Genomic DNA, 21643 nt, shown 5'->3' with positions numbered 1-21643 from the left:
CATGGAGTATCCCTGTCCTTCACTATCTCCTGGAGTTTGCTCAGACTCATGTCCATTGAGTCAGTGATGCTATCCAAGCATCTTATCCTCTGTCACTCCCTTCTCCTCTTGCCCTCAATCTTTCCCAGCATCAGGGTCTTTTCCGGTGAATCGGCTCTTCACATCAGGTGGCCAAAGTATTGAATCTTCAGTGTCAGCATCAGTCCTTCCAATGAATATTCAAGGTTAATATCCTTTAGGATGGACTGGTTGGATCTCCTTGCAGTCCAAGGGACTCTCAAGAGTCTTCTCCAACACCACAGTTCGAAAGCATCAATTTTTCGACACTCAGCCTTCTCTATATGTAATAGAGAAATTTTTGTGTACCAACAAGCAGGAAAAATAGTCTTCCCAGGTGGCATAGGAGAGGGAAGAGACACGGGTTTGATCCCTGGGTCAGGAAGGTCCCCTGGAGAGAGAAACTGTAACCCACTCCAGTGTTCTTACCTGGGGAATTCTAAGCACAGAGGGGCCTGGAAGGCTTCATGTGCTCTATACATGGGGTTGCAAAGAGTCAGATAAGACTGAGAACACAGTAAGCAGAAAAAAATTTAAAAAGCCATAATTTTACCCCTTTACAATGTCTGGGAAATACAGCTGCTAATCAATATGGGCTATAACCTGAGAAAGCAACAATTCTAAGAGTTCGTTTCCTTGACTTTCAGAAAGGTCTTCTGTGATGTTTTTCCAATCAATAGAGTATCTTCAGTTTTCTGATTTTCTCAGTGGAAAATATTATTTATGTAGTGGGGATTTTATACAATTTGCTAAAAATCTTAACACATTAGGAGCTCTTGGGCCCAACTCTTGAACAAAGAAAATAAATGTGTTTTAATCACGTGTTCTATGACCATTAAAATATGGCTTATAATTCAACTGTCTTTGAAAGAAGCCATATTGATGTGCAAGGTTTGTTAATAGTTTTATGAAGAGTTAATGAAGCCAAATGATAGTAATTTACACTGATCTATTTCTGGGTTGAAATTTTTTTCTTATAGTTATATAGGTCAACCTTTTGCAATCTTTAATCAATTATGCTTGTACAATACACATTACCCTATAACAACAGCTATTTCCCTTATATTCATTGATGTAACTAGTTATTTCCCAAATAACTATATTATTTTTTCTTAAGAATAAAATGGTTGAATCTTAAAACTATCATATTAAGTATTAGTAACTTGATATTTTCTGATGCCTATGAAGACCTAGCCAATATAAGCATTCAATTGATCATGGCACATATCGCTGAATTTCTGTTGGCTTCATACCCTAGATCTGAATGTACTTAAAAGCTTCCTACCAATAATCATTATGTTAACCAAAGTTATTAGACGTGCACCTAATATACTATGCTTCCAACTCAAGATTTAAGAACATATGTCAATAATCTTGGGGCTTCCCTTGTGGCTCAGATAGATGGTAAAGAATCCGCCTGCAATGCAGCCTCTCTCCAGTGGACTATCATTTGTGAATTCATCTGAAACCCTATTAAATCATCTGTAAAATCTGCACAATAAAAGAACTGACCCTAAATTAAAGGAGTGTCATGTGGAGTAAGTCTTTGTGTATTTTCTCATCCAATTCAACCCACAGATTTTATTCTTGTCCTACCATGTTTCAGGTACTATTGTCTAATATAATTGTGCACCATTTTGAAAGGTGTTATCATTTTACTCATTTAGCTAACGCTATGGCTAAAATGTAAAATATCTCTCAGAGCCAAGATTTTAATCTAGTTTTCCTAATGATTTCTTCCTAGAATTTATACTTTCAGAATGGCACTTTCTACTTTGTTTATCTCCTTATTTAAATTAAGTATCAAAACCTTAAAATCTAAGTTACCATAACAAAACGTATAAATTTTTTATAATATATTAAACATTATAATGAATATAATTTGATAATTTCATATCTCTGAAATTTTTCCCCCTTGATGTGGCTACAAAATTTACTAAAACCTTGAAATCCCTGACTTAAAATCTGATTTTTTACCTTGATACACTTGGAAATTATGCCACAAACTTTGTTCAAAGAAAAATGGATTTTAGAGTCTTATTTTTTTTTTTAAGAACCTTATACTGTTTCTTGGACATTAAACAATACTCTGACAGAACAACATTTTGATGACTTGAATACAAATGAATCAGAAACATAAGGATTGAATTTTCCTTGACGTATAAGTGGGTTTGAATAGAAAGGAAAAAGTCATTGGCAAAATTTACCCTGAGTATTGCCAAACCTAAAACGTCTGAAAACATAGGGTTTTTAAAAAGACATTCTAATGGTCCCAAAAATACTATCTTTGTTTTCTATCTTTAAATTATTCTATAAACCCAAATTTGAAAAAAAAAGAATTAATTTACTTGGAAGGTTTAAACTATATAAAGCATCAAACAATGGAAAATTATAGTGTTTTCAGAGAAAACTCAAGGCTTAAAAGCTAGAGTAAATTGCTCTCTGGATAATAAACTCTGTGTACATACACATTTGTCTATGTGTTTGCATGTGTGTGTGAGTGTGTGCATGTTTATATATGTAAAGGATCATAATTACTATAGATTTACTAACAATTTTAATAAAGATCTAACAAGGCACATAATTAATGTATCTTTATACTTCAGGGAACTGAAAATCTTAAATTTTAAGACAGATCTAAACCTACTCATTTCCTGCTAAAAAAAAGACTAACTATATTACCAAGTTATTGACTACTGTGAGAGAGTGTTCAAGGATTCTGAAACTGATTTAGCATAATTGGTAGAACCACTTCTATGGAGTTTCTAAATTTTGTTGTTAAGAAGTAGCAATGTTTCTTCTCCATTTGCTTGCTTGCATGTTTGCTTTATTAGCTGAAACAGACATATGGAACTCGGAGAATTTTCTATTCTGCCTGAAAAAAATAAATAGAATATCCTTAAACTCTTCTGCCAAATCCATGGCAGTTCATTTATCAAATTACTAGAAAGAATATTTTACAAACTGACATACTTTCCACATGTCCTCTGAGGAATCATGATGTTCCTTTTGATTTCAACAGTCTTCTGATTTCCAAAATATATTTAGGCTTCTTAGCTGTTTTTTCTTTGTGAAAGCAGGATAAACAAACTTTAACAATCCGTATCAGTGATTTCCTCCTCACTCTAAGATTGAAGCAATTTTAACTACTGTACTGTGGTTTGTGGTATAAAGTTCTCCTGTGTTAAACCAAAATTGTTTGATTAATAATCAACCCGAATTTATAGTTTGGAATTTCTTCTTAAGAGTAACATGTTCATATATGTAAAATAGATAAACAACAAGGTCCTACTCTATGGCACAGGAAACTATATTCAATATCATGTAATAAATCAAAATGGAAAAGAAAATGAAAAGGTATATTTATATAACTGAAACAATTTACTGCACACCAGAAATAAACACATTGTAAATCCTCTATACTTCAACTTAAAAAAAAAGAAAAAAGAATAACATGTTCAAGGACAGATGGTCTGCAAGAATCTTTTACTTCACAAATTCATTCAGTGATCATTCAGAACATGTTTTTAATACCTACAACCTGCATGGTACCAAATACCAAGGGTACCACTGTGAGCCAGAAATACATATCTGTGGTCTTATGAAATAGATATTCAAACATGTAACCATGAAAGTGTTAGTCTGATTAATTAAAGCAGCAAGTCTAGTTCTTCAATGACTTGTGATCAAGCTACAAGAATATACACATAAATGTCACGGCCCGTCCATGACTGGTCTCCCAGTCACTTTCATAAAATAACAGCACTTGCAATCGTAGAAACACATGAAAGTTGTTCTAGCCTAGTCTGGAGTTCTAGTTTTTCTGAAGGATACCATGCCATTTTGCCATTCTATGTATTTACTCACATTGTTTCCTCATCCAGGAACTCACTCACTCCTCCTTCCTTACACCACCTCCTCTCCCTCCTCACCTTCATTTCTTGAAATCTTAGCCAAGTGACCGAGCCCAAAAGTCACCGGGTCCATGGCACTTTTGGCTCCATTTGGACTAACCAGCTCTCTCACATTTCCCTGTAGTGTCTTGACTGTATTACTATTTTTAGGATTTAAGGCACTTTATTCCTTCTAAAGTAACTACAAATGTCTGTCTCCCAGTTCATAGTCTCCTTAACACTTTGCCATTATTTATTTTTACTTTTTGGCTGTGTCACACAGCATGTGGGATCTTAGTTCCCCAAGCAGGGATCAAACCCTTGGCCCCTGCCTTGGAAGTTTGTAGCTTTAACCACAGGACTGCCAGGAAGTTGCCAACACTTTGTCTTGCATGGATAGGTACTTGAAGATTCTGTGTCGAACAAATCAATAAATGAATAATAGTCAACAAAAGAATTTGAAAGTTGACTTTCCTGAGCTTCATTCTTTACGATTTCCAACTACTTTGCTGAGAAGTAAACATATTCAGAATACATTATTGCAAATAAAAGATGTCTGTCTAATCCGTTTGAAGCAATATTCCAATAGAACATTGAGAACATCAGCAGTAGTGATGAGGGAGCAGTAATAGGTCGGGGCATCTTGTTATCTATGTTTATAGAAGCATGCCACAAGCCTAGTTTCCATGAGGTTGTAGTTAATAAAACTAAGGTGACCCCAGAGAGTCACTTGCTTTCCCAGGGCCATATATGCTCTAATGCTGGTTAAAATCTGTTAAGTGTTAAAGATTTAATTATTGCTTAAATACAAAAGGCCAGGTTGCCTAGCATATATAATCTTTTTAACATCTTTATATCAGACAATATTAAAAAATCAAAGGCTTGTATCTCAAGCCTAACTTTTAAATAAAGAATTTGGAAACCTTTGAAAGAAGTTAAATGTTAGTTTATTTTAGGCTCCAAAAAAAGACCCATAAATAACATGAGTCATTTAAAGTAAAATTACTCCTAAAATATAAGAGAAATCAATCAAAGGAAAAGGATAAACAAAATATAAAGTAGTTCTCAAAGGAAAGGATGAATTGGAAGCAAGATAGAACTAAACAGTTTAGAGTGTAAAGGAAAGAGCACCAACATAAGAGAAGAAGTAAAAAAAAATAGAGGAGAAATTTCAGAATTTTCTAGTTGGGAGGGAAGGGTGAGGAAGTTAAAAAGAAACAGGGGTCATATTTCACAGATCTCCTGAGTTTTGTTTAGTTAGACATTTCAGCATATCTCCAAGGAAAAGATCGGGGGAAGCACATACCACTAATTTAATTTTTCTTGTTTGGACCACATACCAGAGAAGAGACCCCTGGCTCAGCCCCTCCGGGCACATTTCCCTGTCACATTTCTTACCATAAATGTACAGTAGTTGAATACTGTAAAAATTTAAGGGAGATTATTTAGATGTATGCTTTTCTGCCTACATTTACAATGATTGAACTCTGAAAATCTTTGATGATAGTCTCAAAGCCATAATGGAAAATACCCTATAATTCAAAATATTTTAATTGCTTATGAAAATTTAAAACATCAGCATTGTAATTAAAATCTATGGAAAAGTCTGGATTGGGAGGGGTTGGGAGCAGATGTCTCAAACTTGTCTGTAACACTTTCAATAAGAGCCTTCCCGAGGCACGTGAAACCTTCAGTAGACAAACTCTGAAATATATTTGATTTGTGTCTGTCAACCTCACTCCACACACACAATCTTTGGAGTAACAGCACTGGGCATGGTCTGATTCTCAGGCTACGAATCTGGTTGTAGGTAAAACAATGCTATCATGAAGTCCAATTGCGTCAGTAATGATCCTCCTTGAAAAAGACCCAGGGCAGACCTAACTTTTACTTAACTCAGTAGTCTATTAAGCAAGGCTTTAGTGTAATATAGCAAGGACAAATGAAGGAGATGGATTCTAGGGCTGATGTTTCTATTGCTGGATTCTGCAAAAAAACTACAGATAGTAAACTAAAATATGGCACATTCTCTAATAAATCATCACTTTTAAAACCACCCTCTGCAGCCATGATCTTACTGTATTCAGGTGTGGAGCAAAAGCATAACTAAGGCCCACTTGGTAGACTTCTGAATATTTTGAAAGTACTGATCAAGGTAACAAATCATTAAAGGATGTTTTATCCTCCTGTTGTGACAAATATAATTTTAAATGACCTGAAAGTCTAGATTTGAATTTAAAACTTTGGACTCTGAGTGATCAAAGGTGAACAAGGTCTTGCGCTCCCTGACCTCTTGATCAAACGGGCCAAAAGCCTTCTCATCATAGTCTTTGTGAACTCTCTTTTGTTTGCCCAAAATGCCTGCCTTCCAATTCTTCGCCAACCATATTTTCCTGAACGTTATGATTGTAGCTAGAATTTGCTCATTGTTTGACACTCAGCGTGTAGCAACACGCACTCAATATTACATGCTGACTACTTATGCCTCATTCAGCTACAAACCTCAGGAAGTCACCTCTGAACTTGTTCACCATTTTATTTCCAGCATTAAGCCAAGCACACAGCACATCCTTATTCAACGAGTACTTCTGAGCATAAAAATAACTTCTGCAGCTTCTCAGCAAAGATTCCCTATAGACCTGTGTACTAAGAACGTCACCTGCCGTATCAGTAAACAAAGGTCATTGCAGCATCAAGGCCTCCCATTACAGGCATCTCAATCAGCCCCGAGGGAACTCAAGGCGAAAACAAGATGCTTCCCTACCAAACTATCAGCCGCCGCAGCCACCCCACGCCCACAGCAGTGCACCCGAGGAGACTCCAGATGAGAAAGTACAGGATACTGGCCCCCCCCCACCCCGGATAGCTGAGGTGGATATCAGCGGAATGATTTCAGTGAGTCCATACTCATACTCTTGCATCTTCCCATACATAGAAAAGCACTAAGTTCCCTAACTTGAGATGTCTGGCTTTCTTTAATTAACAGTAATCCCTTGATGTTCCAACTACCTGGTCTTTGTTGCAAAAAATCTCTGCATATCCTGGCTCCCTGCTTACCTCTTTAGAGAAGTCCCTTAGTCATATAAGTATGAAATGGTTGGATGGCATCATTGACTCAATGGACATGAGTCTGAGTAAACTCCAGGAGTTGGTGATGGATAGGGAAGCCTGGCATGCTACAGTCCATGGGGTCACAAAGAGTTGGACACGACTGAGCGACTGAACTGAACTGAACTTAGTCATATAAGAAGCTGCATCCCAGGCCTAAGTCCTCAGTTTTTTCCACCAAGTAAAACATAACTCTCAACTTTTAGGTTGCGCTTTTCTTTTTTTAAAGTCAACAAATCTCTCCCAGAAGTGATCCTGGAGCTGTTGTCTTTGGCCAAATATTACAGTATGTTAAGATCTAGCTCGACAACATCTTCTGCATATTCTCGTGAATCTTTTGTTCCATCCTCATCCTCCTCTGTATTATGGTAGGTCATTTGTCTGTTTCCCTATCACCTGCTTTGATATATATTTCTTTTTTAATTAAAGTTTCGAGATATTCTTTGACTATGGTAATATTCATTCTTCTTTAGTGTACAGTTCGATACATTTTTACAAATTACACAGTTGTGTAACCACCACCACGGTCAAGACATAGATCCACAGCACTTCACACGTCACTTTCTTTCAGTATTGCTATATTATAGCTGTGCTGCTCATTTACATACAGGCCCTCAACACAAGACTAAAAACCCCAAGAGCAGGAATAGGGCTTTAGTTTTCTTTACCTCCCACAGCCACTGCAGATAACACTCCACAACAATAAATGCATGTTGTTTATAAATCAATTAACTAATCAATATATTGCTTTGTCTTGTAGAATGCACCACTTTGCACATTGTGTGTATAAAAAACACATTGGTTATATCCCACAAAAAGTTGTAACTCTCAATGTGTCCAAACCAGTACCACAGTATGTACAAAATTCAGTGCTTACCATCTCCTGTTTCTGCACAAAGCTGTAAGCCCAAATTGTTCTGTGGATTAATCACCCAATGATTGCTGGTCACAGTGATATCAAAGACAAGCCAACCCACATCGAGAGCTTGGGTCTTCCTTGTGTCTAACAAGAATAGATCTGCATCCCTAAGGAGAAAGAAAACAACAACAAAAACAGTTACAGGTTTGAATGAAAATCATCATTCCCTACACTTAAGTGAAAACACTACAAAACCACTCTTAAAATAACAAGAGTTGATTAAGGAACAAGGAGAACAAATGAGTCAAGTGATGAGGAATAAGATACAGAACGTTTTATTGCTAGAATCCCATCCCAAATCTGGTGCAGATTAGGAATATCTGAAAGTAATTTCCATTTTCCGGCTCTTCACTGTCAAGTTTCCTTTACAAACTGGCTTAGTGGTCTTGATTTAGTCCCGAAACAGTACACTGGCAAGTTCATAAGCAACTGTTGAACTGAATACAGAGGAAGTGAAAGTGGCTGTTCCAGTCTGGATGGCTGTGGATTCTCCATGGAGATGGAGGACAGGCCGTCTGTGATGCAAGTCTTTTAGAGATAATTTTCTCTTTCAGAGATCATTTTCCTTTTGTTTCCACTTTATTATACTTTTTTCCATTTTTATTTCATTTTCTGTTTTTGTTATATAATTATTTTATGGATCAGTTCAGTTCAGTTCAGTTGCTCAGTCGTGTCCGACTCTTTGCAACCCCATGAATCGCAGCACGCCAGGCTTTCCTGTCCATCACCAACTCCCGGAATCTACCCAAACCCATGCCCATTGAGTCGGTGATGCCATCCAGCCATCTCATCCTCTGTCGTCCCCTTCTCCTCCTGCCCCCAATCCTTCCCAGCATCAGGGTCTTTTCCAATGAGTCAACTCTTCGCATGAGGTGGCCAGAGTATTGGAGTTTCGCTTCAGCACCAGTCCTTCCAATGAACACCCAGGACTGATCTCCTTTAGGATGGACTGGCTGGATCTCCTTGCAGTCCAAGGGACTCTCAAGAGTCTTCTCCAACACCACAGTTCAAAAGCATCAATTCTTTGGCGCTCAGCTTTCTTCACAGTCCAACTCTCACATCCATACATGACCACTGGAAAAACCATAGCCTTGACTAGATGGACCTTTGTTAGCAAAGTAATGTCTCTGCTTTTTAATATGCTATCTAGGTTGGTCATAACTTTCCTTTCAAGGAGTAAGTGTCTTTTAATTTCATGGCTGCAATCACCACCTGCAGTGATTTTGGAGCCCTCCAAAAATAAAGTCTGACACTGTTTCCACTGTTTCCCCATCTATTTCCCATGAAGTGATGAGACCAGATGCCATGATCAGTTCAGTTCAGTTCCGTCGCTCAGTCGTGTCCGACTCTTAGCGACCCCATGGACTGCAGCCTACCAGGCTCCTCCATCCATGGGATTTTCCAGGCAAGAGTACTGGAGTGGGGTGCCATTGCCTTCTCCACTGTATCTTAGAAGTCACTTCAAAGATGGCTTACAAAATTTAAACAGTTAATTTTAATAAAATCATGCACATTTATTATTTCCTTAGAAAAAAGTCATCAGTGATCATTAAAAACTGAATCACAAAAGAAGTAAAGAATCTCAGTCAATATCTTAGAGGCTATAACTTCATTTCTTTACTTAAACTTGATTTAAACAATTCTTCCATTAACCTAGAGAAGTTAAAATAAAGGTATTAATGTTACAATCAATTAAATTGACCAGCTACCATATACCAAAATATGCAGCTTTCATTCTCCTTCACAATTTTCTTAGCAAAGAAGGGTTACAGACACTTTATCACATCCAATACAGGACTCAGTTTGAGTTACTCCAGGTATACAACAAGCATATAATACAATGCAATGAAAAGATTAATTTGTTCCCAGTTGAATTTTAAGGATCCATTATATTCACACTGTGAGTGAACAAAAGTAAAATTCTCCCTGCCTCTCGTAACTTGAAAAACCTACCAAATAAACAGAATCTAAGAAAATACTGATTATCCTTAAAATGTTGATATATTTTAAAACTATCTTTAAGACTGTTGTCTTGGAATTAACTTATCACATTGTTAACTTGTTGAGAGAAGGATTCACCTTTTGAAAATACTCAACTGTTAGTCTGATTTCATTTGAAATATGATAAGGGTGTTCTAATAAATCCTGCAAAGCATTACCAATCCTTGGCATGCTATAAATAAATATTTGAATAACAAAACAGAACAAAGAGGTAAGTTCTGAGAGCAATTTCAACTAGTTAACAAATATCTTTAGGTGAAAGTGAAAGTCGCTCAGTCATGTCCAACTCTTGGAGACCCCACGGACTACACAATCCATGGAATTCTCCAGGCCAGAATACTGGAGTGGGTAGCCTTTCCCTTCTCCAGGGTATCTTCCCAACCCAGGGATCAAACCCAGGTCTCCTGCATTGCAGGCAAATTTTTTACCAGCTGAGCCACAAGGGAAGCCCTACCTTTAGGTAGTTATTTATTATTTTTTAATTGTGCTACTTTTCCTGAAAGAAAGAATTCCCAAACTGCTAACATTCAAGTCTCAAACTTTTAAGCAAGTCTATGAGGAAAACAGTTTCAGTTTTAATGGAAATACTTAGAAAAAGCACCCACCAACAGATCCTAGCAAAGCCTAAATACTTGAATTTCTGTGATGCAAATCGCAAGTCATTGGAAGGTAAACCCAGGCAAATAGTATGGTTTGGAAAATCCATATATTTCTAGTTCACCTCTTAAAAGTTATAAACATTCAGTTAGCTTCATAAGCTTCATGGTTTCCTATTCTTGAGTAAAGCCATTTTATTTTTGACCCTTAACTTCTATTTTTAAATTTCTCCTCTTTCTTTTTGTATAAAGAACTCTCCTGCGTTAACTACAGACAAGAGAATATGCTTTAGGAGAATCAAGTCTATTTTTAATAAGCACAATGTTAATAATTACATAATTTTCAGTCATGCAACAAGTTTCATAACAGCATCTTAAAAATAAATTCCTATCCATTCTATAGAAATCGAGATGTGATTTCTTTAGAAGTATAAAATTATTCCACTAAAGAATAGCACTTATCTCCTTGAAAATAGCAGAATATTTTGAATTATCTCTTTAAAGACTACTTTAAAATTACCTCTTTAAAGAATATTTATCTCTTTAAAGACTGTCTCCAAGCAATGTGACATTCAGAGGTACTAGAGGCTAGAACTTCAACATACAGATGGGGGAGAGAGGGGAGCAGAGTTTAACCCATAATACTACTTTTGAAAAAATTTTTAAAGGCGGGAATAATCCTAGATATGAGCATTCAGTTTACTGACATTATAGCAATTATCAACACTGAAATGCTTAAAAAAAAACAAAACTAATACATGGAAATCAATTTACACTGACCAAAATAACTCATAATGACTAAAATTTGTATTTTTCTTTTTCAGGTAGAATTTGAACCTTTGTATTGAGTATGATACAGATTAGCATACAAATTCCTCATACAGCTAAATGAAGCTATCCTGCAGTTGTTAAATATAGAGTCACTCTGAATAGATAAAAGATTTGCAGCACAAATAGATACTTTAGATAGGAAACATATAGATATATTAAATATAATTACTCACAGAGGAAACATAATATGTAGATGTGTAGACACAGTTAGAGAGGTTGGTACAAATACATGTGACTCATGTTCACTCATGACCAGAGTTTAAACATGCCTTTCCATGGGAAATTGGTGGGCTTGGATATACTGCTTTAGAAGAATACACTTTATTTTACTGACAGAGGAAAGGTTTTTGTACACAGGAAAGGTTTTTGCCTTGGGAGTCTCAAAATACCAAAAGGGTAGGAACTTCACTAAGGACTAAACAAGCAGGAGCCAAATTCAGTAAAAGTTGAGTTATCATCATCCTAAAACCACACATCTGAAAATAGTCTTACATATCTAACACTGTGACATTGGGCTTCCCAGGTGGTGCTAATGGTAAAGAATCTGCCTGCCAATACAGGAGACACAGGAGACACGGGGGTTTGAGCCCTGTGTCAGGAAGATCCCCTGGAGTAGGAAATGGTCACCTACTCTAGTATTCTTGCCTAGAAAACTCCATGGACAAGAGAAGCTGGCGGGCTACAGTCCATGGGGTCAGAAAGGGTTGGATACGACTGAGCATGCATGCACATCGAAGACTATGACATTAGAGGAGCTAAAATAATTTTTACCATCTTTATATAAATATCAATGTATTATAATTAAGTAAACAAGGATTTAGGGAGCAGACAGAGCTTGAACAATTAAGGAATTCCTCAGCCTCAGTTTCCCCTTGCATAAAAAGAGTATGAAAATCCCTGCCTTAAAAGAGTGCATGAAGACCAAATGTAATATAATCTGGATCTCTGTTTGGAAGAGAGGAAAATTATAGTTGAATCTTTTGCCACAAGAGGGAAAAACGAAGTTGAAAACATCAAAAGGAAGTAAAGTTATTTATATACTCAACAATGAGATGGTGAAAGAGAAATAGTCTTCATATTGTTACACTTTCAATCATATGTACACACACACACATATATATATATGGATACACACAAATATATATATATAGAGAGAGAGAGAAAGAGAGAGAGTGACAGAAGATGAAGAAGAAACAGTCATCCAGGAGCATAAACATTCTACAGTCTAACCAAAAAGCTCTAAATCTAGTTAAGAAAAGTTTTGGGAAACTGTCTGGAAGATATAGAGATAAATTTCCAGGCAAAAGTTAAAATATTCTATTTCCATGAGGCAAGAAGTGATATCTCCACTTTTCCCAAACTTTCTCCATTATAACTTTTTCAACTCCTTTCATCTTCTTTGTCTCTGAATAGCTTACCATGGCTAGTAGAAATGTAATGATGACCACCTAAGAAGAAAGAATACTTCTTTTTCTGGGTATCCGACCAGAAATACACACCATCTGAGGAATGTGACATACAGTTCAAGCATGGGACATATTAACAATGGGTGCAAATGTTATTCTCTGGAGTTTATAATATCAATAGTTTCTATCATGAGCAACTTTAAAAGTGTTAGAATTTGACTTTGGTATTTTCAGATGGTAATTGTTTTTTCTCCCAAAACAAATAAGAAATAATAAGCTTCTGTAAATCTCACAGAACACCCATTTTTCAGATTATCTAATTCAATGTTGTGTTTCCATTTAAAAGGTATAGATGCAAACTGGTAAAATAGTAATATAACATGGACTTGAACGGCCAAAATGGAAAACAAGCTGAATTCCCACTATGAAAATTCAACCACTTTTCTCTTTGCAGATTTTTTTAAATTGCCAAGATACTGATAATATTAGCAGGTTTCCTGGCACTGCACCATTTCATATTTTTCCCTTGCAGAGAGATCTATACATGAGCTACTGAATACACATACACACGCACAGCATGAGAGAGTCCTTCACTCAACAAGAAACAAAGAAGTGAGAGTATTACAGACACAAACCAACTGCTTTTAAGTTCCCTAATGAATGAATGATATACCCAGTTCAAGATCCTAAGAATTCTTCTATGCTATGACTCTTATGACCCCAGTGGATATGAAATAGTCAAGGAAAAAATGACTTTTTAGGGCATGAATTATGCCCATTTTTAGCTTTACAACATAAATCTATAGCTAGAGCAGCATTTCTCGACCTCAGCATTATGGACAATTTTGACCAGATCATTCTCTGTGGGGTGGGGGCGCCCTGTTTATGGCAGAAGTTTTAGCAGCATCTTTCATCACCCCAGCATTACTACCGCCGGATGTCCGCAGTCCTCCACCCTCGCCAACAGTGAGACCCCCCAAAATGCCTCCAGACATGGCTAAATGTCTCCTGGGGGTGAATCCCCTCAGTGGAGAAATGGAGCGAGAGCCTGATCTCTGCAAGTGCAGGAACGCAAGTCATGCTTGGGTGCTGTCTCATGTTCTCAGAGCCAAGGGCACCGCCCATCGGAGCTTTATTTCCACTGCTCTCAAGAGCCGTGAAATCCCCCGGATGTGACTGCCAGCGTGCATCCTGAAGTACGTCCACAGAAGAGTCACAAATCCTAGAGGAGCAGGAGGGGGAGATGATGTCAATGTGAAACTGCCTGTGGATTGGAATGATAACAGCTCAACTAAATATATCCAAGTAGGGAAGGTGGCAAATGACAGCCAGCAGGCCAGCTTAAAATGTTTTCACAACGGGGCCCAGGCATTTATATTCACAGCAGAACATTTGGAAGGGGTTGAATTCTACACAGCACATTTTCTCTGGGCAATATATAAATGTATATATTTGTGAAAGACACTAACCAAGGAAAACACTTAGCGCAATGCTACACACACGGTGAGTACCCCTTAAGTGGACGAGTGCTGACTGCTTTGCTTAGTAGTAGGACTAGTGGCATTATTCTTACCATTTAATTATTCAATTCTTTATACTTAGACATGTCAGTGCTTAGGAATATTTCTCTTAGGATCTCTCTCATCTCTCTCCCAACCACCACCCCACTCTCTCTCATTATAGAAAGTTCTCCTACACAGTTGGTGAGGATATAAGTTGGTAAAGCCATTGTGGAAAACAGCATGGAGGTTTCCCAAAAAGCTAAAAATAGATTTACTTTATGATCCAGCAATCCCACTCCTGGGCCTATATCCAGAAAAAAATTATAATTCAAAATGATGCATGTGCCTGTAGGTTCATACCAGCACTATTCACAATAGCCAGAACATGGAAACAATCTGCACGTCCATCGATGAGGGGATGGATAAAGAAGATGAGGTACCTAGATGCAATGGAATACTACTCAACTGTAAAAAAGAACAAATTCTGCCACTAGCAGCAACAGGGATGGATCTAGTAAATATCATACGAAGTGAAGTAAGCCAGAAAGAGAAAGACAAATCTACATGATACCAATTATGTGCAGAAACTAAAATATGACACAGATGAACCTATCTATGAAACAGAAACAGACTCACAGCCATAGAGAACAGATGTGCAGTCACCAAGGTTGAGGAGACTTTGGGGGCAAGGACGGAGTGGAGTTTGGGATTAGCAGATGCAAATTATTATATATAGGATGGATAAACAACAAGGTCCTCCAGTCTAGCACAGAAAACTATATTTAACATCCCATGATAAACCATCATGAAAGAAGATATGGAAAATTATGTATATATATATATACATATATATATATATTCACACATAACTGAGTCACTTTACTGCACAGTAGAAATTCACACTACATTGTAAATCAGCTATACTTCAATAAAGAGTCAGAAAAATATACTTAGACATTAAAAAAAAAAGCTCTTACTCATTTTCAAAGGCCCAACTTAAGGGTAAATGCCTCCCAGTGGCTTTCCCCAAGGTTCTTCACCCTCCCACATGAAGAATTAATTACCCTCATTTGTATTTCCACAACGCGTAGTACATACTTACATCATACTGCTTAGCACATTGTTTTACAGTTATTAAAGCCTGTGTGTGGCAAGCCCACCTCAACCCCAGCCTCAGGCTATGAGCTGTGAGGATCTTACTTACTTGCCTTGGGTGCCCTGTGCTGGCCATGTGCAAGGTGCTCAGCAAAAGCATGGTCAACTCAGATGTATTATCTGGAAAATTCAATCATGTGGAAACCTCATTTCCCAATAATGCCAGATATATGAGGTGTGACTGAAAAGTGATGCTTTCTATACAGAATATGAGGCTGTCTGCCTCACATGAAAAGATTAAATAAGTGAAATGATGCAAAGCATGTTAACTTTTTACCAAGAAAAATAAAGATTTGGATAAACATCAGAACACTCTTTTAAATGGCACACATTTAAATAGGAGTACGAATAAATGAAGGAGGTGGGAGATGATAGGAATAAAATCTATAATTTTAAGAGTTTTGGGTCTTGCTAAGATAAATAAGTGTGAAAAGAGATGACATCATGTGTCTGTCTCTTTCATATTTGATTATATAACACTATCAAAGTATTTATAGAGTAGAGGTTTAGTAGATCAGACAGTGTCTTGAACATAAAATATATCTATAAAGCATAAACCTATATTACTGCAAGGACCCCCACCCTGGCACTCCTACTAGACGATACCTTAAGGGAAGTAAGCTTTTTTTTTTTTTTTTTTTTTTTTAATTTTTTTATTAGTTGGAGGCTAATTACTTCACAACATTTCAGTGGGTTTTGTCATACATTGATATGAATCAGCCATAGATTTACACTTATTCCCCATCCCGATCCCCCCTCCCACCTCCCTCTTCACCCGACTCCTCTGGGTCTTCCCAGTGCACCAGGCCCGAGCACTTGTCTCATGCATCCCACCTGGGCTGGTGATCTGTTTCACCATAGATAGTATACTGAGAAATTATATATATGCACACACATATATGGTCTTCCCAGGTGGCGCTATTGGTAAAGAACTTGTCTGCCAATGCAAGAGACGTAAGAGATGTGGGTTTGATTCTTGGAGGGAAGATTTCTTGGAGAAGGGCATGGCAACCCATCCCAGTATTCTTGCCTGGAGAATCCCATGGGTAGAGGAGCTTGGCGGGCTACAGTCTATAGGGTCACAGAGTCAGTCACGACTGAAGCAACTTAGCACACACACACACACACACACATGCACGTGCGCATTTGCAATGTCAAATACACTGCCTTAAACAGTACAGTCTGCATTGACTTTTCAATGGTTTCTTGGTTGAATTCAAAACACTATTACATCTTATACTATATATGAAACAGATAGCCTACAAGAACCTACTGCATAGCACAAGGAACTGTGCTACAGTTGATATATTTTAATAGCCAGTAATAGGTGAAAATGTAGATGTTAGGCTTCCCTGGTGGCTCAGAGGTAAGAATCTGCCTGCCAATGTAGGAGACACAGGTTTGATCCCCGGGTTGGAAAAATCCCCTGAAGAAGGAAATGGCAATCCACTCCAGTATTCTTAGCTGGGAAATTCCATGGACAGAGAGGACCCTGGCAGGCGACAGTCTGTGGAATCACAAAAGAGTCAGACATGACTTTGCGACTAAACAACAACATATATGCATGTATAAATGTATAACTGAATCACTTTGCAGTTCACCTGAAACTAACACAACGTTGTAAATCAACTGTATTTAAATAAAATATTTTAAAAAACACTAAAAGAGTACATCAAGGTTATATATTGTCACCCTGCTTATTTAAATTATATACTGGGTACAACATGACAAATGCCAGGCTGGATGAAGCACAAGCTGGTAACAAGGTTGCCGCGAGAAATATCAATAACCTCAGATATGCAGAGGACACCACTCTTATGGCAGAAAGCAAAGAGGAACTAAAGAGCCTCTTGATGACAGTGAAAGGGGAGAGTGAAAATCTGGCTTAAAACTCAACATTCAGAAAACTAAGATCATGGCATCCAGTCCCATCACTTCATGGGAAATAGATGGGGAAACAATGGTAACATTGGCCAACTTTATTTTCTTGGGCTCCAACATCACTGCAAATGGTGACTGCAGCCACAAAATTAAAAGACACTTGCTCCTTGGAAGTGTAGTTATGACCAACCTAGACAGCATATTAAAAAGTAGAGACATTGCTTTGCCAACAAAAGTTCATATAGTCCAAGCTATGGTTTTTCCAGTGGTCATGTATGGATGTGAGAGTTGGACCATAAAGAAAGCTGAGTGCCAAAGAATTGATGCTTGTGAACTGTGGTGTTGGAGAAGACTCTTGAGAGTCCCTTGGACTGCACGGAGACCCAACCAGTTAATCCTAAAGGAAATCAGTCCTGAATATTCATTGAAAGGACTGATGTTGAAGGTGAAGCTCCAATACTTTGGCCACCTGATGAGAACTGACTCATTGGAAAAGACCCCGATGCTGGGAAAGATTGAAGGCTGGGGGAGAAGACAGAGAATGAGATGGGTGGATGGCATCACCGACTCGATGGACATGAGCTTGAGCAAGCTCCGGGAGATGATGAAGGACAGGGGAGCCTGGCGTGCGGCAGTCTATGGGATCGCAGAGACGGGCACGACTGAGCAACTGAACAACAACAAAGTACATACATAAAACCCACATGATTGACGACGAAAGTTTGCAGAGGTGACCAAGACTTGAAAGTGTCCGAAAGTACTAGTTCCTTTTTCTATCTCCAGTTCAGTTGTTGAGAAATATAAGAAGCCACAAAAAATTAATAATCCACAAATAACAGCAACTCAGTATTAAAATTAGTTTTTCAAATTGAAATTCTTTGCATTTTAACTGTAATCACCTGATAAACAAATGAAGTATTTTTAATCCATTCTTCCTCACTTTCAGAGAATTACAGACAAGGTTTTTAATTGTCAAGAACATTTTCCATAAAAAATGGAAAGAAATAAACTATCTGTGTTCATCCTATGCCTCTCGTAGCCAGAGAAAAATAAGAGCAACTTATTTTTTTTGATCCTGGTGTTTTGTTCAATTTAGTTCAGCTTTTTGCCTCTGTCTACCTAGAAATGTTGGATTGTTATTTTGTAAAGAAACATGTAAAGCTGTTTCATTATCTTCTTTTACCCAACAATTATTATGCTTGTTTCTGATTATAAAAATAATTTTCACTATAAAAAGTACATAAAAGGGGCTGAATTAAAATTTAAGATTACCACCAAGCTGTTAATGAAAACTTGCTGCTTCCCTCATTTTGTACATGAATTCATTCTAACTAATATAACTATATGTATAATGCATAAATAAAATTTGTTTCATACTTTTATTTAATTAACATTACAGCCTAAGCACTTTCCAGTGTTACTATTAAATAAAATATCTTTAAAAAACACTATTTCTTTTTGCTGTATAAAGTGTAGCATGTCAATGTTTCAGGAAACAAAGTACAACTTTTTCTCTTCTCTAAAACTGAAATATTCTCAACTTATGCAATGGTAAACAATAATACTGTGATAAACATTTATATGTGAATCTTTGTCTAATTTTCTATATCTATGATATTTCTGTAAAATAAATTCACGGATAAGCAGTCTCCCATTCTTTTTGACTGTATTTTACAGGACAATTTGATTATTTAAAACTTGGGTTTTCAGGAACAAGCTCACAAATAGCTTCAATCGCTCATAAGCTGGATGGTGTTCATTTCATTATTAGACTTAAGAATGTACCAATTCCTTTCATGTGAATCAAAGATCAGGTAATTTTTTATTAAAGAAAGTCAACTACCATCATTTTGCTTACTTTATCTTGACATAAATAATAGCAAATGGTAGCTACTATTATTATAGTAACCACCTACTTTTTGTTACCCTGTGTATACAACTCCCTAAATCCTAGTAAAATAGATGATCCTAGAAAGCTGTTGATATATTTATTAAGTATCAACTCTGATCTTAGCACTGTAATAAGCACCAGTCCTTCCCACAACATTTGAAATATTTTTATTGTTCTGAAATGCTTATTTTTGCTTTTATTTTTGGTTAGATTTATAAACTGAAACTTCAAGATGTACTTTCTCTATATGGGAATTCTGAAGTCTGTGCTTTTATTACTATACACTACCATCATCTACAATGACTCTGAAATCCTATATAGAAATGTGAAAAAAAAAAAAAAAAGAAACGTGAAATACACTATGAGGTGTATATGCCCTTTTTACAGCTTCTGTCCCTTAAATATCTTTCTTTGGCAGAGAAACTGGAGTCCAAAAAGGGGGTCCTAGATTTACAGACAATGACACAGTATAGGATTGCATTTTTTTTTTTTTTTTTTTTTTTTTAGGATTGCATTTTATTACACTGTGGGTAGGGCTTTCCAGGTGGCGCTAGAGGTAAAGAACACTCCTGCCAATGCAGGAGACATAAGAGACACTGGTTCCATCCCAGGGTCCAGAAGATCCCCTGGAGAAGGGCATGCCAACCCACTCCAGTATTCTTGGCTGGAGAATCCCATGGACAGAGGAGCCTGGCGGGCTACAGTCCATAGGGTTGCACAGAGTTGGACACAATTGAAGAGACTTAACACACATGCACACTATGGATTAATGAACCACTGGCAGTGGATGAATGTTTTTTTTCACATATAAGGAAGTCATTTTGCAAGAGATTCTCCAACCTGGACAATGATACATAAAATTGAAGTGCCAGGCATGCATGTGTACATTTGTATGTTTCAGAGATTTAAACAAATAATAGGGAACAAATTCCATACACATTAGCAAATACACAGAAGACAATAAGTATAGCATAACCTTACAGTAGAAAACCGAGAACTTCCAGATGTTCAAGATGGATTAGGAAAAGGCAGAGGAACCAGAGATCAAATGGCCAGCATCTGTTGGACCATCAAAAAAGCAAGAGAGTTCCAGAAAATAATCTACTTTTGCTTTATTGACTATGCCAAAACCTTTGACCGTGTGGATCACAACAAACTGGATAATTCCTAAAGAGATGGGAATACCAGACCACCCGACCTGCCTCCTAAGAAATCTGTATGCAGGTCAAGAAGCAACAATTAGAACTGGACATGGAACAACAGACTGGTTCCAAACTGGGAAAGGAGTATATCAAGGCTGTGTACTGTCACCTTGCTTATTTAATTTATATGCAGAGTACCTCATGTGAAATGCCGGGCTGGATGATGCACAAGTTGGAATCAAGATTACCGGGAGAAATAGCAATAACTTCAGATATGCAGATGATATCACCCTTATGGCAGAAAGCAAAGAGGAACTAAAGAGCCTCTTGATGAACGTGAAAGAGAGTGAAAAGGCTGGCTTAAAACGCAACATTCAAAAAACTAAGATAATGGCACCCAGTCCCATCACTTCATGGCAAATAGATGGGGAAACAATGGAAACAGTGACAGACTATTTTCTTGGGCTCCAAAAATCACTGCAGATGGTGATTGCAGCCATGAAATTAAACGATGCTTGCTCCTTGGAAGAAAAGCTATGACAAACCTAGAGAGCCTATTAAAAAGCAGAGACATTACTTCATCAAAGGTTCTGTCTAGTCAAGTCTATGGTTTTTCTACTGGTCATGTATGGATGTGAAATTTGGACCATAAAGAAAGCTGAGCACTGAAGAATTGATGCTTTTGAACTGTGGTGCTGGAGAGGACTCTTGAGAGTCCCTTGGACTGCAAGGAGATCCAACCAGTCCATCCTGAAGGAGATCAGTCCTGGGTGTTCACTGGAAGGACTGATGCTGAAGCTGAAACTCCAATACTTTGGCCACCTGATGTGAAGAGCTAACTCGTTGGAAAAGACCCTGATGCTGGGAAATATCAAAGGCAGGGGGAGAAGACAGAGAATGAGATGGTTGGACGGCATCACCAACTCAATGGACAAGAGTTTGAGCAAGCTCTAGGAGTTGATGATGGACATGGAAGCCTGGCATGCTGCAGTCCATGGGGTCACAAAGAGTCGGACACAACTGAGCAACTGAATTGAACTGAACTGAAGAGGAGAAAATCACAACACAGCAACAGTACTTTAATAGTAAATATTCAAAAATGTGAACTTGCTAGAACTGAATTAATATTCAATTGAATTCACTGAATTAAATATTTCAAAATAATGTTCATTAAATTGAATAGAATCCTATCCAAGCTATGCAATTCTAGAGTCTGGAATGGTAGAGTGAGAAAACACCAATCAAAGAGATACATGTAGTT

The 21643-nt window shown here is 37.3% G+C and overlaps 1 protein-coding gene across 1 annotated transcript in view; it reads right to left on the bottom strand.

Annotated features, from left to right (window-relative positions):
* Positions 1-21643, bottom strand: part of BMP5 (bone morphogenetic protein 5) — a 134849-nt gene that overhangs the window by 36467 nt on the left and 76739 nt on the right. The window contains exon 3 of the mRNA XM_043907049.1: positions 7936-8084. Coding sequence (XP_043762984.1) covers positions 7936-8084 — 149 coding nt within the window. The remainder of the gene's footprint in view (positions 1-7935; positions 8085-21643) is intronic.

This window comes from Cervus elaphus, chromosome 7 (assembly GCF_910594005.1).
Source record: "Cervus elaphus chromosome 7, mCerEla1.1, whole genome shotgun sequence".
NCBI classification, from domain to species: Eukaryota; Metazoa; Chordata; class Mammalia; order Artiodactyla; family Cervidae; genus Cervus; species Cervus elaphus.
Note: the sequence above shows the minus strand (reverse complement) of the source record. Positions and strands in the feature narration are given on the sequence as shown.